Source organism: Propithecus coquereli, unplaced genomic scaffold, assembly GCF_000956105.1.
Source record: "Propithecus coquereli isolate 6110/MARCELLA unplaced genomic scaffold, Pcoq_1.0 Scaffold487, whole genome shotgun sequence".
Lineage (NCBI taxonomy): Eukaryota > Metazoa > Chordata > Mammalia > Primates > Indriidae > Propithecus > Propithecus coquereli.
In genome coordinates this window covers 1299907-1315502 of record NW_012150696.1, presented here as the reverse complement: position 1 = coordinate 1315502, position 15596 = coordinate 1299907, and the positions used below count along the sequence as shown (strand labels likewise).

The 15596-nt window shown below is 46.9% G+C and overlaps 1 protein-coding gene across 1 annotated transcript in view; it reads left to right on the top strand.

The window, feature by feature from the left end:
• The window catches only part of HEBP1 (heme binding protein 1), a 23964-nt gene extending 9517 nt beyond the window's left edge, over positions 1-14447 (top strand). Inside the window, exons 2-4 of the mRNA XM_012655808.1 lie at positions 582-720; positions 2559-2739; positions 14024-14447. Of these exons, the coding sequence (XP_012511262.1) occupies positions 582-720; positions 2559-2739; positions 14024-14195 (492 nt within the window). The 3' untranslated portion in view covers positions 14196-14447. The remainder of the gene's footprint in view (positions 1-581; positions 721-2558; positions 2740-14023) is intronic.
• Positions 14448-15596: the final 1149 nt, after the last annotated feature.

The following is a 15596-nucleotide window of genomic DNA, read 5'->3' as shown; positions in this document are numbered from 1 at the left end:
CGTGAGCCACCGTGCCCGGCCCCTTCGAGTTTTTTATGGGATTATTTTTATTGTATTTCTTTGTTTTCTCCCTTCCAGGTTTTTCTTCTTCTCTTTTTCTGGATCTTGTATTATTCAGATGTCAGATCTCCTGGCTCAATCCTCTGATTTTCTTTTCTATTTTCGACTTCTTTTGGTTGACTTTCGGAAGATTTCCTTCAACTTTATCTCCCAACCCTTTTAGTGAATTTTTCATTTCTGTTATCAGAGTTTTAATTTACAATAGCTTCTTTGATCTCTAAACATTTCGTTTTTATAGTATTTTGGTGTTTGGGGATGTAATATCGTCTCTTATATCCCTGAGAATATCAATTATAAGAAGTTTTTCCTGCTTCTGATGTTGCCTCTGCGTTTATAAGAATCCCGGAATCTATTTCTCATGGCCCTTGATTGTCAAGCCTGTCTCTTCCGCCCTGTCACCAGACCGGTTATGAAAGTTTCTTAGCAGTTTGTATCTCTTGTAGCCGGACGATTGCTGCTTCTAGAGATATCACAGGGTGCCACTTTGTATCTCTTAGACACTGTGTCTTCTCTCTCTCTAGGAAGAAGTCACCTATGAGGAAAGGACCTGTGAGGGAGGGAAGTTTGCCACAGTGGAAGTGACCGACAAGCCTGTGGATGAGGCTCTGCGGGTGGCAATGCCCAAAGTCGTGAAGTATGTGGGAGGCACCAATGACAAGGGTGAGTTCCCTGCAGGACGTGGCCCTGGTCTCCCTTCGTCAGAAGGAAGCACAAGGAAGGGGCTACAGACCACCTGCTTCAGTGGCACATGAACTTCCTGCACCGTGCACACACAAGAAGTTCCTTGCAGGAAGCTCCGGGGAAACCACTCTGGCATCGGCCCAGCCTGCCCCTCACTTTGAGGTGTCCTTGCTCACTGTCTCTGAATTCACGCTTCGCTCTCAGGTCTGGGGCCAATGCTCTATTTTTGTTTTTCAGCCTTACAGTGCTTACTGCGTTTTGGGATTGGTTGCCCGGGTGAGGTACCCACAGGAAGCCGAGCCACGGCACAAGGCAAGGTGCCATCTGATGTGCGACCTCCAGCACCCGGCAGGAAACCCCCAGCGTCAGCCCTGGCAGCTCCAATTCTGCAGGGCTCTGAGGCTCGGTGTGGCAGGTCCCAGACTCTGTGCTGGCAAACAAAGGGTCTGAGAATTCTTAGGCCGTCCTGCTCGTACCGACTGGGCAATTCGTGCTGGCTGCCTCCCTGTTTTCAAAATGATAGGCCTAAAGTTTCATGAAAGGTGTGCCTGTCAGCACGTAAACCATATTTAAATAGGAGTTTGTCTCTTAAAAGAAGCTTTCTAATTTGGGCGGCACTTTGGAATCACTGCAAACCAAAAAATGGGTCAGAAAGCAAGGTGAGAAAAGAGATGTCATGTTTAATTTTTAGGATACTTTTCAAGCTGATCATTTAGAAAGTTAGAAACTGATATTAGCCTTAATAGCATTTGCTAGGACCAAAGTAATCAGGCTTTGGAAGGTAAGTTGACCAGTAGGAGGTCAAGAAGAAATCTTTACCTTCTTAACACGGTCATAATGTTTTTTAATATGTAAATACGTATAAAATTATAAAACTCACTAAAGAAAATCTTGGAAATAAAAAAACAGTATCCCTAATCCCTCCCCCATTTTAATATAATCATTGTTGTCTTTTGACCATATATTTTTAGGGGTTTTTAATGTAATCTTAGTGTTCCTACAATTGCATATCCTGCTTCTGTTACTTATTATTTCGTAATTATTTTCTACTACTGCTAGTCTTCTGAAGCATAATTATTCATATCTACATTATGCTGCATCATGTGCCTTTAATTTACTTAGACATATTACTGTTTTGAACAGAATTATAAATTCTGCTGCAGTGAATGTCCTATTACCTATTGCCTTTTCCATATTTTGGATTATTTCCTTAAAATGGATGTTTAGATAGGAAATAAGTAGGTACCGATAACATACATTCTTGATATATATTGCCAGGTTTTTCAAGAGTTGTACCACTATAGTCCTACTTCCAAGGCATAAAAATAAAAGTTGTTCATGTATGTCTCACTATGGTTTTGTTTTTTCTTTTTTTTTTTTTTTGAGAGAGTCTCACTCTGTCCCCCAGGCTAGAGTGTCATGGCATCAGCCTAGCTCACAGCAACCTCAAACTCCTGGGCTTAAGCAATCCTCCTGCCTTAGCCTCCCGAGTAGGTGGGGCTACAGGTGCGCACCACCACACCTGGCTAATTTTTTCTGTTTTTAGTAGAGATGGGGTTTCGCTCTTGCTCAGGCTGGTCTCAAACTCCTGACCTCAAGCGATCCTCCTGCCTTGGCCTCCCAGAGTGCTAGGATTACAGGCGTGAGCCACTGCGCCCGGCCCTCACTATGTAATTTTAAACACCTGAAATGTTCGTTGTTAAGGTCGAGAACAAAAAATATGGCTTTGGAAGAAGAACGAGACTGGCATACCTTCCCCAGCCCTGAGCAAGCGCTGCCTCTAAGCCCTACTGCACTGTGTGTTTTTACGTTTTCAGGAGCTTGGATGGGGATGACAGTCCCTGTTTCCTTTGCCGTGTTCCCCAGTGAAGATGGCTCCCTGCAGAAGAAATTAAAAGTCTGGTTCCGGATTCCAAACCAATTTCAGAGCAACCCGCCAATTCCCAGTGACGAGAGCGTCAAGATCGAGGAGCGGGACAGCATCACGGTCTATTCCACGTAAGGGGAACAATGCCTTAGGCTTCTTCCCAGGCCGGCACTCAGTTAATTCCCATATCCGCTCCTTGAATCATCTCCAGTGAGTATGTGCCTTGAACTTCTGTGGTTGCTGAATTAATTTAATTAATTAAGAGTTAGTTTCTCCATCTGTTAAGTGTTAATTTAAGTAGGAAATTCTGAATCCTGATGGTTTCTCATTTTAATTTCTGCAGGTAGCAGCATACTAACATTTGCATTTTATCTGAATAAGTGCCTTGGCCAGTTGCCAAGTTGACGGTGGCGAGAGTAACCCCATAGCTTGAGCTTAAGATGAACGCCTGCATTAGCCACAGCAGGGCTCTGGGAGATGCAGCAAGTATCTAAGTCAAACTGCGGTGTGGGCCGTGGACACGTGGGAAGCATGAAGGGCTGGGGACATGTGATTTCTACCCCGTGCTCCCTTTGAGTGCCGAAAGGGCAGGGAGCATCTGCCAGAGCTTGGCTCCTACCCCCTTGTTGTTCCTGCTCTGTGGTCCTTTGAGCAGAGCACACATCCATCCTATTGTCATTCTGGCCCTGTTTCCAGGACCTCACTGGGGGTCGTGTTCCCTAGGCCATAGAGAACAGCAGGTGCAGATGCTTGCGTGTTTCTATCCGTTGGTCTCCAGCTTCCTCTCAGAAACCAAGTCTCTTCTAGATAATTGATGACTCCCCATTTATTAAAATCCTACCATGTGACAGGCACCAAACCACACGGGAAAGATTAGGATCTTCACCAGAAGCAACCATAGGTGGCAGTTGGGTTCTGCTCAGGAACAACCTCATGAAAAATAAATATACACATGACCTTGCGCTGGACGAAGTTTTGGTCCACTCCCAGGGACCTCCAGACTTAGTCATTTGACCACCCTGCTCCAACCCTGCACCTGAGCTTTCCCTGGAGCTGTGTGAACGTGCTGGGAATGTGAGCCTCACTGCTGTGGGCAGCCCTAGGCCAGGGGACCGAAGGGCCTCCCCGAGGACAGTGAATGTCATGCATCTGGGAGCTGGAACCAGAGCCTTAGTTCCAGGCTTCTCCTGCAGTCCTCACTGTGACTCTGCAGCTTTGCCACAGAAGCTGCAGAGAAAGCAAACTCACTACACAGTGTCTTTTCCTGCGGTGGGGAAGTGAGGCACCTAAGGTGCAGAACATAAGGGAGCGCTCACTCTCTCATTGTCCAAGTGCGGGGCGAGCACTGGGTGTGAGCATCTCCTTAAACCTTGTGCGCTGGGTGTCTGCTGGTCTCACCTAGCGCCTGCCGTCTTTTCTGTTCTCTTTCCTGTGCTTTGGGAAGTATCCTGGTGTGATACATGGAGCAGGCATTTTATAGTTCGAATCCACCTCTGCTACTTAACTAGCAGGACGATGCTTGGGAAGTTAGCCTCTGTAAGACTTAGTTTCTCCATCTGTTAAGTGTTGATAATGTAACCTCATGTGTTGGGGTGGGAGATGTAAAATAATCTCATAGGATTATTGTTAAAGAGTATCTTTCAGTATTTGTTAAGATACTATTTATTTATTTACTAATTAGAGACAGGGTCTCACTATGTTGCCCAGCTGGAGTGCAGTGTTGCGATCATAGCTCACTGCAGCCTCAAACTCCTGGACTCAAGTAATCTTCCCACCTCAGCCTCCCAAGTAGCTGGGACTATGGGCGTGCACCACCATGCCCAGCTAATTTTTATAATTTTTTGTAAAGACAGGGCCTCGCTGTGTTGCCCGGGCTGGTCTCAAATTCCTGACCTCAAGTAATCCTCCTGCCTCTGCCTCCCAAAGTACTGGGATCACAGGGTGAACCACTGTGCCCAGCCTAAGATACTATTTATAAGTTACTTAATGTTTATGACCTATAGCAGGTTTCAAAAATTAACTCCTCTTTGTTCATTCTTATTTCATAAGCAATGACATTGACATAATTGAATCAGTTCGCAAAGACTTCAAGCAGATGGGGCTAGGTTTCTAATCATTTGTTTTATCAGATCCAGAGTATTGAGTTGGTACAATTTTTTTCTTTTGTCTTTAACTTTGTCGTGTGGAAATTTTCAAACATTATGGAAAGATAGAGAGAGTAAGATAATGAAACCATATGTACACGTCACCCACCTGCAGCGATGGTCAGCTCCAGGCTCTGTCAACGTGTACCTTCCCAGCTTCTACCCAGCCCCTACCCTGGATCATTTTTAGGCAAATTCCAGACGTTGTATTATTTCATTCATAAATATTTCAGTGTGACTACTGAAGATTTTAAAAAATATATAATCATAATGTATTACTTCTCTAAAAATTTTTACAGTAATTCACTAATGTTATGTATAAAATATCCAGTGTTAGACTATCTTATAATTTGCTTTAATATTCTGTTTGAATCTAGATCCAAGTGAGGTCCAGCCATGGCAATTGGATTCTACATTTTTGAGTTTTTACGAATCTGTAAATTTCTTCACCAACACACCTCTTCATTTTTCCTTGCCATTTAGGGATCGTTCGTCCTGTTCTTTCCCCCAGTCTGGATTTTGCCGATTGTGTTTCCACGGCATCTTACCGTGTTCCTCTGCCCCCGTATTGCCTGTAAATTAGGAGTTGGAACTAGAGACGTGATCAGATTCAGTTCTTTGAGTTTTGGGCGAGAACATTCCCTGGGCGGTGGTGTGTACCTCCGTCGGGGGCTCAGAACGCCGGTTGCTTCTGGTTTTAGTCACCATAGATCATCATCGCCTCGATGCCTAGTGTCATGAGAGGTTGTGAAATGATAATGTTCTCTGTTTTTCCTTCTTCATTTATTAGCTGAAATACTTCAGTGAAGAGAAACTTCCCCTCGTCTACTGTTTGGTTTCCCTGAGTCTTATAGGAAAAGCAAGACACATACTTGATACCTTCTCTTTATTGACCAGTTTTCAAAATAACGATTTCATTCCTCAGCATCCTCCAAAGGTGAGGTAGTCTGCGTCTTGTTTTCTGAGTGTGATTATAAACACAGGAATTTAAACATGTTTGATATGTTTCGGTTCGTTACAGTTATTCTTCTTATTGATGCTCAGATTGTCCCAGCTTTGGCCATTGGGAGGCTCTTGGTTTCTCAGTCCTCTTGACACAACTCTAGAACTCTTTGGTAGCTTCCTTGCTTTCTGATATGACAGGACATTTTGAGCACATCTTAACATTTCTTGCTCAGAACTGGAATTAGCCATTTCTCTAAAAAACCCTGGTTCCTTATGGTGGGAAAAGGTATCTATTTAAAGAGTAATATTAAAGCCATGTCTGTGGCAATTTTCTTTTAATTCTCTGAAATCTAAACAGATGAAAGTGTCAATGTCAAGTAATGGTGTCTAGCCTGGCTCTGTGAATTTTTTTTGACTTAACGTGTAGTTCTAACTTAGCATGTGGTCATTCCTCAGCTCGCCACTTGGGGTCACTGCACAGTCAAATGTGTGTCTGAAAGTGCCCTATGGTAATTCGCGACTCAGTTGAAAGCAGCATTAATGAGACGGTAGAAGCCAAGTGTTACTACTTCAGATGCAAAAGTGCTCTTTCAAATAATGCAGAGAGTGCATTAGATGACAAAATTAATTCTAAAATGAAAGCCTTGCATCCTTAATTCAGTCTTCCTTTTTTTCATGACCTTGTGAAGGATTGTCTACAAAGGGATTATATATTTATTAGCAGTATTAATTATTAGTGCTGTTTAGATGAATAGAGTGCCGTGAAAAGAGTAACACTATCAGAATATTTTTAGTATTCACGAGAGGCAATAGAATTGTCCTCACATTTAGACCAGTGGGAACAGAATGTTCCAGACCACTCTCCTCCCTCGATGTTCTGTCAAGGACACTTGGTTAGAGCTCAGCCTCCTTGGCTCATTTCAACACTGGATTCTCAACAGAGACCAACAGCAGGAGAGTTTTGATGGTTTTAATGAAACTTTCACAGTTTTAATGAAATGCCTGGACATAAAGGAAAGAGTTGAGAAGCAGAGTTCATTGTCAGGGTGACCCGTAGCTTCAGTCCCAGCTCACGACTGAATGGCTGGCAGACCTTTGGCATGTTACCAAGCCTCGCTGTGCCTCAGTTTCCTCATCTGTAAGATGGGGATAAGAGTATCTAGCTTCCAAGGTTGAGGGTGAGGATGGAAGTGTGGTAATATCTGGAAATGCCTGCGGAATCTTAGCCGTGAGGTGGACACTAAGTAAACGTTAGCCCTTTCTCCTCTTCCTGGCTTCACCTCCCTCGAGAATTAAACCAAGTTTTACTAGAATTAACAACAAAAAAATCAAAGTTACAAAGATACACTTTGAACCTCAACTCTAATAATTATGAGTTTTATAACTTTGAGTGAGTTATTTAACCTTTCTGAGCCTCAGTTTTCTCATGCATAAAGAAGGACGTATAATACGTTATTGTGAGGGCTGGTGACATTGAGCATGTGAAGCTTTGTCAGCTGTAGGCACCGACGGTTGCTGGAAGTTATTTCTCCTCTACATGACCAGGCCCTCGTGAGAGCCACTAGCAACTTGGGGAGTTCAGCCTAGAGGAAGAGAAGTTTGGAAGAAAGAGCCCATCCGCTAAACCCTTAGGGGTTCATGCATTACTGCTTAGGAGATCTGCAGACCAGTGTTGGCCCAGGTTGCTGCCAGGTTCTTAGATACTTCACCCCTTGTTTGTAACCACAGGAGTTTGGGCCAAGGGTTTCCAGTCTTATATGGCACCCACTTATTTCGCTCCTTTACTTCCATTAAAAGGGGCCTTGCCTGACCATTCTGTCATCAAAAATGGCACCCAGTCCCTCTCTGTCCCCTTACCCTGCTGTATGTTCCTTTGCATCACTTATCATCACTTGCTTTATATATGTGTTTGTTCATTTATTTATTGTCCTCTCTCCCACTAGCACACAAGCTTCCTGACAGCACGGCCGTTGGCTCCAATCTAGTAAGTGCTCAGTAGGAAGGTGGTGAGTGGATAAATGAATACAAGGTCTTGGTCCTTGCCTCCCCTGTGTGTCTCTCTCTCTGCTCTCTCCCCTGAAGATCTCGGTCCCCTCGTTTAGCTTCAGCTAGCCCCTCTGTGTTGGTAACTCTGCAGCCTGACCCGTGTCTGCCTTCCTTGAATGTTTTATCCCATCAGACTCAACGTGGAGACTGAGGCAATGCTGTGGACCCCTTTGTTCATTCATTCCTTCATTCAAAAGAGAGTGGATTCGTTGTTTACTTACTCTGAACCAGGAACTGGTTCAGGTGCTGAAAATATAACAGGGAACAAACAAAGTGTCTGCCCTTCAAAGTGGGGGAGATTTTACTGGGAAAAAGAGAAACAAAACGAAACTAGATGCCTGAAGATAGTTAAGGACTGTGTTGTTCCAGAGATTAAAAAAAAATCTGGTATCTATGGATTGAAATTACAGGGAAGCATATTTCTACTCAGAAATAGACATTCTGGCGTAAGGTGTCTAGCAGTGCAGTGGACGCTATGAATGAAGTCCTTGCCCCTGGGGGGATGGAAGCACCATCCGGAGACACGTGACCATCATGCTGTGTGACGTTCGTACTAGGTGGGAAGTTTGGTTCGATTCGATAAACGTTTATTGAGTGTCTCTGACATTTAATCCACCTCACCTCTAGAAGCCTTGCCAATGATAAGATTTTGTTTCTAAAATCAATCACCACTTTATCTCCTCCCACGGCTGTCAGCTGTCCCGAGAGTCTTTTATAATCTCACGCTAGGCAGGGGCTTCAGGCTCCGTTTGAACCTTGTGGATGATGCCAGGTCAGCGGGTCTGGTGCCGCCCTTTGTCCCCAGCACCAGCCACGTCTCCGGCTGCCTCCTCAGGTGCCTCCCAACTCAATGTGCCCCGAATCAGAACTCAGATCTCCTCCGGAAACCGGGTCCCTTCCTGCGTTCTCTGTCTTACTGTCGTCCCCGCCTTCCTCCCACCCACCCGGTCAGGTGTCCTTCTGACTCCTTTGCCGTCCACATGTGATTACTGGCCCAGGCCCCGTTAGCTCCTGCTGCCTCTTCCTTCCCGCCCCCACGGGTCGGTGTCGCCTCTTGCTGGAATGATCGCAGTGGCCTCCTGACTGGTTTCTGGTTCTCCCGCCTCTGCCGCTTCTGGATTGTCCTTTGAGCACCACCAGCCTGAAGCACAGGACCACTCGCAGCACCTCCCTGCTCGGAAACCGAGCCTCCCAGGAGGCTGCGCAGCTCTGGCTGGGGACCTCGGGCTGTCCCTGACCTTGGCACATGTTAGGGTTTGGACCTAAGCCCAAGCTAGGATTAGGATTGAGACACCCCATTCCCATGAGGAATCGGGTGGGTAAACTTTGGGTCCCCCACATGTTTAACCAGGCAGTAAAGCCTCGTCAAAATGCCTTATCAAGGCACAACAGACCCCCATCCCCAACTGTCCGCCGATCTCAGAGCATCTCACCCGCTGCCTCCCAACAGCCCACCCCCTGCCCCGGACACAGCGTCCTCTTCAGACCCTCGCTCATATTTCCCGGCTCCCCTCAGCCCCCTCCCCAGGCTCTGCTTGCTCGGAGCTCTGTCAGGACAGGAACGTCGTGCTGTTCATTGCCAGCAGCAAGAAGATGCTCAATAAAGGCTTAATATCATGTCTTTCCTAATACTGTTTCTTCATATTCCAAGCCAGAACTGATCATTCCCTATTCCCTACCCCCAGAACATTCTCTTTGTACCTTCTACCTCCATTCTAGTCTTTCCTTCTGCCCAGCATTATCTTTGTGTGTTCTGTTTCTGTCCTGACCGCTATGCTGACTCCGCAAGGGTGGGAAGGCGCCTTTACCGTCCTCACGGCCCTGGCGCATCTGGCTGTGCCTGGTGCTCGGTGATGTTCAGCCCCGGAAGCGCTGGCTCCGTCGGGCTGAACGGAGTGTTAAGCTTCTTTTCCAGTTGCTGCGAGGCTGTCCGTCCGTAGTCTGATGCCTCTTTTGCCTAGCACAGGGCTGCGTGCACGGCCGACTCCCCACTGATCCGTGTTGACCTGTTGGTTGTTAAAGTTCCAGACAGAGTTGGCCAGCCGAGCTCAGAGTCATGCCATTTCTCTTTCTTCCTCACTGTGCCCGCCCAGACACTCCCTGAAAATAACACGTTAGAGTTTTCTGCGGCCTTGGACCAAAAGCCCCTCCCTCTGTCATCTCCCATTCTAATTCTCCCAGCCCCCTTTGGGTTTCTGGAATCTGGAGTGTATGTGCACACGTGTGTTTGTGTATGTGTATGTGTGTATGCATGAGAGAGAGAGAGTGCATGCATGTGTGCACGTGCAATTTCTCAGTTCCCATGGTAACCAAATTCTTTGTTCGGAATACCAAGCTCTGACCTTGGGTGACATAAAATACAGCGCCCTGGAGGAGAGCTTCTTTGAAGATGAGGGATTCGTTGGAAACTCATTAACAGGCTCACAAAAAATAATGTGCATAGTTTGTGTTGATTTCGTTTTGGGAGCTCAAAGCACTTTACGAGCATCCTTTACCTCTCGCTTAGCATGCTCGGGAGCGCGGGGAGCCGCGGGCGCTTGGTCGTCCCCCGTGCACAGGTTGGAAGCCGAGGCAGGAAGGAATGAGGCAGCTTGTCCGTGTACACAAGCTGAGTCAGCCAGAGCTGGGCTGCTCCATGTGCCAGGGCCGTGTTCCTGGGAGGGTCTGGTTTCCTGGCGTGTGCGTGGCTTTGCGGGGGGTGGGGCGGTCAGGGTGAGGTGGTTAACTCAGCAGAGAGGGGAGCACATGTGTCTGTTCCGTAGCCCACCCGGCTGTGTGTGTTTTCCAGTAAAATGCTCCCATGATGAAGCAATAGGGAAATTTTTGTCTTCATTACAAGCATCTCAGTCTGCCTGGAAATAAATATCAGGAGTCAAGGGTTTTCCAGAAGGGAATTGTAGGAACCCCTGAGGGATGACATTCTCCATTACGCTCTCTGCTAGTGTCCTTGTGCTTCTTAGCCCCTTCTCGGTGTCCCTTGCCAAGTCCTCTTCCTCCACCCACCACTTAGATATTAGGATTCCCAAGAGCAATCTTTTTTTCTTTTTTTAAAAATTTTTTTAGAGACAGGGTGTCATTCTGTCACCCAGGCTGGAGTGCAGTGGCACGATCATAGCTCACCGCAGCCTCAAACTCCTGGGCCCAAGCAATCCTTCTGCCTCAGCCTCCTAAGCAGCTGGGATTGCAGGTGTGCACCACCACACCTGGCTAACTTTATTTAATTTTTGTAGAGACGGATCTCAATGTGTTCAGGCTGGTCTTGAACTCTTGGCCTCAAGCAATCTTCCCACCTCGGCCTCCCAAGTAGCTGGAATTACAGGTGTGCACCACTGTGCAAAGAGCAACCTTCTGACCCTCTGTTCATGCATCTCTCCCTCATGTCACTCCTTGCCATGGCTGTAGCCAGCACCTATTCACTGGGACTCCCAAGTTCTCTTTCCCTAGATCATCACTTTCCCCAGTCCATATCTCCGACGCCAGTTCTGTCCCAAGCCTAAGGAGGCACACATTTAGATATTCAGTAATTGGTGCATGAATGTATTTCACAGAGGCACAATAATATCAACATGCCCCCAAACCAAACCCCTACCCAGCCCTCCTGTTCACAATCCCTATTCTGGTCAGAGGCATCTGCCTCCACCTGGAGGCTTAGCTGGAAGCCCTGGAGAGCCCTGACTCCTCTCTCTCCCTTCCCTCTTCGGTCCAGGTCTTCATCCTTGGCTGTCCCTGCACTCCAGTGACTCCTCGTCTCTCAGTGCTTTGCCGTTGCCCCGTCTCGCCACTGCCTTCTAAAACACAATCTGATCCTGCTTTAAAGCCCTTTCTTAGGTCCCCCTGTGCATCTAGGATCTGGTTCAAATGCTTTAGCTTGGCGTTCAAGGCCCTTCCCATCTGGCTCCAGCTGATGCACTTTTCCTGTTTGCGTTCCCACCCACCCCCTATAGCGTATGCACAGACGTTTATTATACGAATGAGTGAGTGAGTGAACATGGGGGCAAACAGACTCATCGAAACACTTAACTCACTAGCAGGTCTTAAGTGCTGTCATCTTAGGTCTGTCAACCTGAAGACAGCCACTCTTATTGTTTCTCCCAGAATCATTCTTTAGCTGAGGGGTCTCACGCGGTGGGCATTGTGTTAGGTGCTCAGGATAGAGCAGTGGGCAAAAAGTGACAAAAATCCCTGCCACTGTGGAGCCTGTATTCTACCAGGGGACACAGACCATAAAAATGAACATAGTAAGTAAAGTGTATAGTATGTTAGGTGGTCATGGGTGCTGTTTAAAAAAGGAAGGAAAGAAAAAGAAAAATTGGAACAAAGGAAGAAGACTGGGAATGGGGTTGGGGCGTGGGGTTACCGGTTTTGAGAGCAGGCCTCTTGAGAACGTGAGAACTGTTAACTGAGCTGGTTCATGGTACCACTTTAGATGACCATCGTGTCCCCCACCTCAGAGTCAGGGGGTTGAAAGTCTGCTCTGAGCAAATCGCCAAGTAACAATAATAGCTCCTGCTGGCTGAGAGCTCACTGTGTCACAGGCACCAGGCTGAGCAGTGTACACAGTCTTCTCTTTAAACTTTACAATAGGCTTCGAAGATTGATGCGGTCCCCATCCTACTGTAACAGATGAAGGACCTGAAGATTCAAGAAATTAAAGAATTTGCCCAAGACCATGGTCCAGAAAGGGCGGAGCTAGCATTTGAGCACACATTAGCCATTTTGCCTCCCACTGATGGAGGAAGACATTTGGGGACCAGCTCTTTGGACCTTTACAAAATGGGTACTTAAAGAGCCAACACTGTCCCTTTTCACAGAGCACAGCTCAGGGTCACAGCAGAAGTAGGGGCTGCGGGGAGCACTGCACACCTGCTCCCCCATCCAGCGTCTGCTTCATTTGGGACAGAGGTTCTCCATCTAAAGACATTCTTTGTAAAAAAACAAAACAAAACAAAAATACGCCATTGTTGCAGGCTTTTATTGCCAGAAAAATCCTTCATGAATGTTCGTTCTCTGTCTCTTAATCCATTTCCTCTCGTCTGGGCCTCAGTGAGGCTAGAGCCCAACCATCTTCATCTGCCTCATGATCTCTCTTCAGTATGTCTGAAGAGCGAAGCCTCCTCTATTTGAGATTGGTCTCGGCTCCATCCATGTTCTATAGCTGTTGTCTAAGACATTAGAATAACCAATTTCTTGCAAATGAAATCCTGGGTGTTTTCACCTCAGTGATCCTGTACCCAGCGTGCTGAATGCTTGCCGAGAATGACTAACCACTTATAAAAGAGGAAAGCGTGATTCAGAGGGCTCCACCAAAAGTAATGCATTATTTGGCCTAATCTTGGCCTGGTGCAAATTCAGACTTTTGAGTCATAAAGCTCATTAGAAATGGGGATGTATTTGACTCTAATAAAGATTTTAGTGTGACCCAGATTTAGAGTGGTATGTTTAGGGTAGGCTACAGGATGAATTTTGGAACAGAGGCAGATGACATAAGGGGGAAAATAATAATCTTGAAAAGGCAGGCTTTATTGGTTCTCTGTCCCCAACTTCTGCCACCAGGAGAAATGCCACATTTAGAAAATGTCTTTTATTAGAAAAAGAAGGCTTTGATGATTTGCACAGAAGAAGGGATTTATTACAAGGGACTTCTTTATTTGGGGCATGTTTAAAGCTTGCATAAGGGTCTTCCCAAGACTTCCCTGGGTCCGTGCCTTTGGTAGCTCTGGTTTTTAATGAAGCTGCTACATGTCACTGCTGTGATGTGCTGGGTCCTTACAGCTGCTCTGCCATGGAAGGAGCATGAGCAACCTCGCTTACGCTGCAGTTCCACCCTAACCCCACTTTGTTCTTCCTTTTTCCCAAACCGGTGGCAGAGGCAGAGAAGAAGCAGGGCTGTAGAGGGAGCTAGAGAGAGGGGTGAAGGCACGGCCATGGGGCAGCCAGCCCACCGTGGCCGTGGGAGATTTCAGGAAGGAAAGGGAAGCTTACATTTAGTATGTGACGACTGTGTTTCAGGCCTGCATTAGTGTTTTCACATCCATTATTGCATTTAATGCTCGTAACAACTTTGGAGGAAAGAGAAAATATATCCCCTTTTGACAGATGAGGAAACTGAGGCTCAGAAAGGTCAAATCCACCCATGTAGGAAGTGGCGAATCCGTCCCCATCTCACCAATATAGCGTGCTTGCCCCAACAAGCATGGCGAGGGACTCCTTTGTTTTCATGATTCTGCCTCTCTCACAGGTCACGTCCTTTCCTGACCTGCCCTTGCTCTCGTATCCCCAGGCAGTTCGGTGGCTATGCCAAGGAGGCAGACTACGTAGCTCACGCCGCCCGGCTGCGTGCCGCCCTGGAGGGCACAGCCACCTACCAGAAGGACGTCTACTTCTGCACCGGGTATGACCCTCCCATGAAGCCCTACGGGCGGCGCAACGAGATCTGGCTGTTGAAGACATGAGGGACGTGCTGGGCCAGGAGCTCCCCGGAAGTGTGTCTCTGTGTCCCCCACTCCGGGGGCTGGTGGGGACAGTGCTTCCTGAGTTCCAGCAGCAATTCCAACTTAACCGACTTCCCCTCAAAGCCATCTACTGCTAATTTTTGAAATAAGCATGTTCTGTATACTGAGGCTCTTCTCATGGTGGGAAATAACACAGCTGGGACAGGCAGCATCCTTCTCATTGATTTAGAGAGTTCTGTGGTAGACCAGAAAACCCTGTCAGCATTTTCCCAGCCATCTAGGTCACTAAAAACTGATTTTTTAAAAAATTTTAAATTTGTGTTTTTGTCATTGAGGGACAACTGTGATTTATGCATGATCTCTCATCTGTAATTCTTACAACAGCTTTGTCTAAAATGAAAACAGAAATAAAAATCTTTGACTTAAACAACTGGGACAAATCCTACGTATAATTATTTCCAAGGTTCTACAGTCTTATAAGTCACATAGCTATGAGTACTATTGTTGGGGTTTACTGCTGCAGGAATCTTATATTTACAGTTCCAAAGACCTTCAGAATATAAACCCAAAGGTCCCGGGAGGGATGACATGCAGCCCAAGCTTGAACGTCCCTAAATTAGACACTTACTGTGACTGTTATGTAGCACTTCCATGATCGTAAGTTGAGGATCACGTTTGCAGCTGTGGTCCGTGAAGGGTTCCCGGAGTCCCAAGAGCAGACAAAGGAGAAAAACCACTGCACTCTGATACACAGACAGCCTGGAGGTGGGGAATTTGCTAGGAGGGTTGGACTAGGGCAGTGGGGTTAGAAGAACTTGGGGTCTGGTTTTATGAACTGAAGAGGACAGAAATGAGAAACAGTGTGCAGTTTGGCCTGCAGAGAAGGAAGGCTCTCACACAAGGCTGTAAGAGGGACGGGACAGGAGCTGGGCTGGGGCAGAGTTTGTGGGGAGCAGCGAGGACGGAAGAGCTCGGTGGGCCCCAGGACATGTAGAGGGTGCACCAGCGCCCAGCCCTGCCAGCAGCTCTCCCTGGGACAGCTGCAAAGGTTTTCCAAGAGAAACCCACCTCACCACCCACCCACGGCCCATCCGCCATTACATAAGAAACAGAAAAATGAGCTTTAATCCTCACTGTGAAGGGTTCTTACTAAGCATAAAGTGGGTTTCCTAAGGAGAAGAAGGAGAGCTGCCATCACCTTTTCCTGGAGGCCTTGCAGCAGTTTCTTCTGAGAGATGTGCCATGACCTTTTCGAGATCAAGGGTAAAGGGCCACAGAGTGAGACCCGGTCTCAAAAAACAAAACAGTCATGAGACTAAGTGGAAGATGATGGAGGCTGAAACCAGAATCATGGCAGTAGGGCTGGAGATGGTTTGGAGCAAGGTATGGGGTCAACAGGAC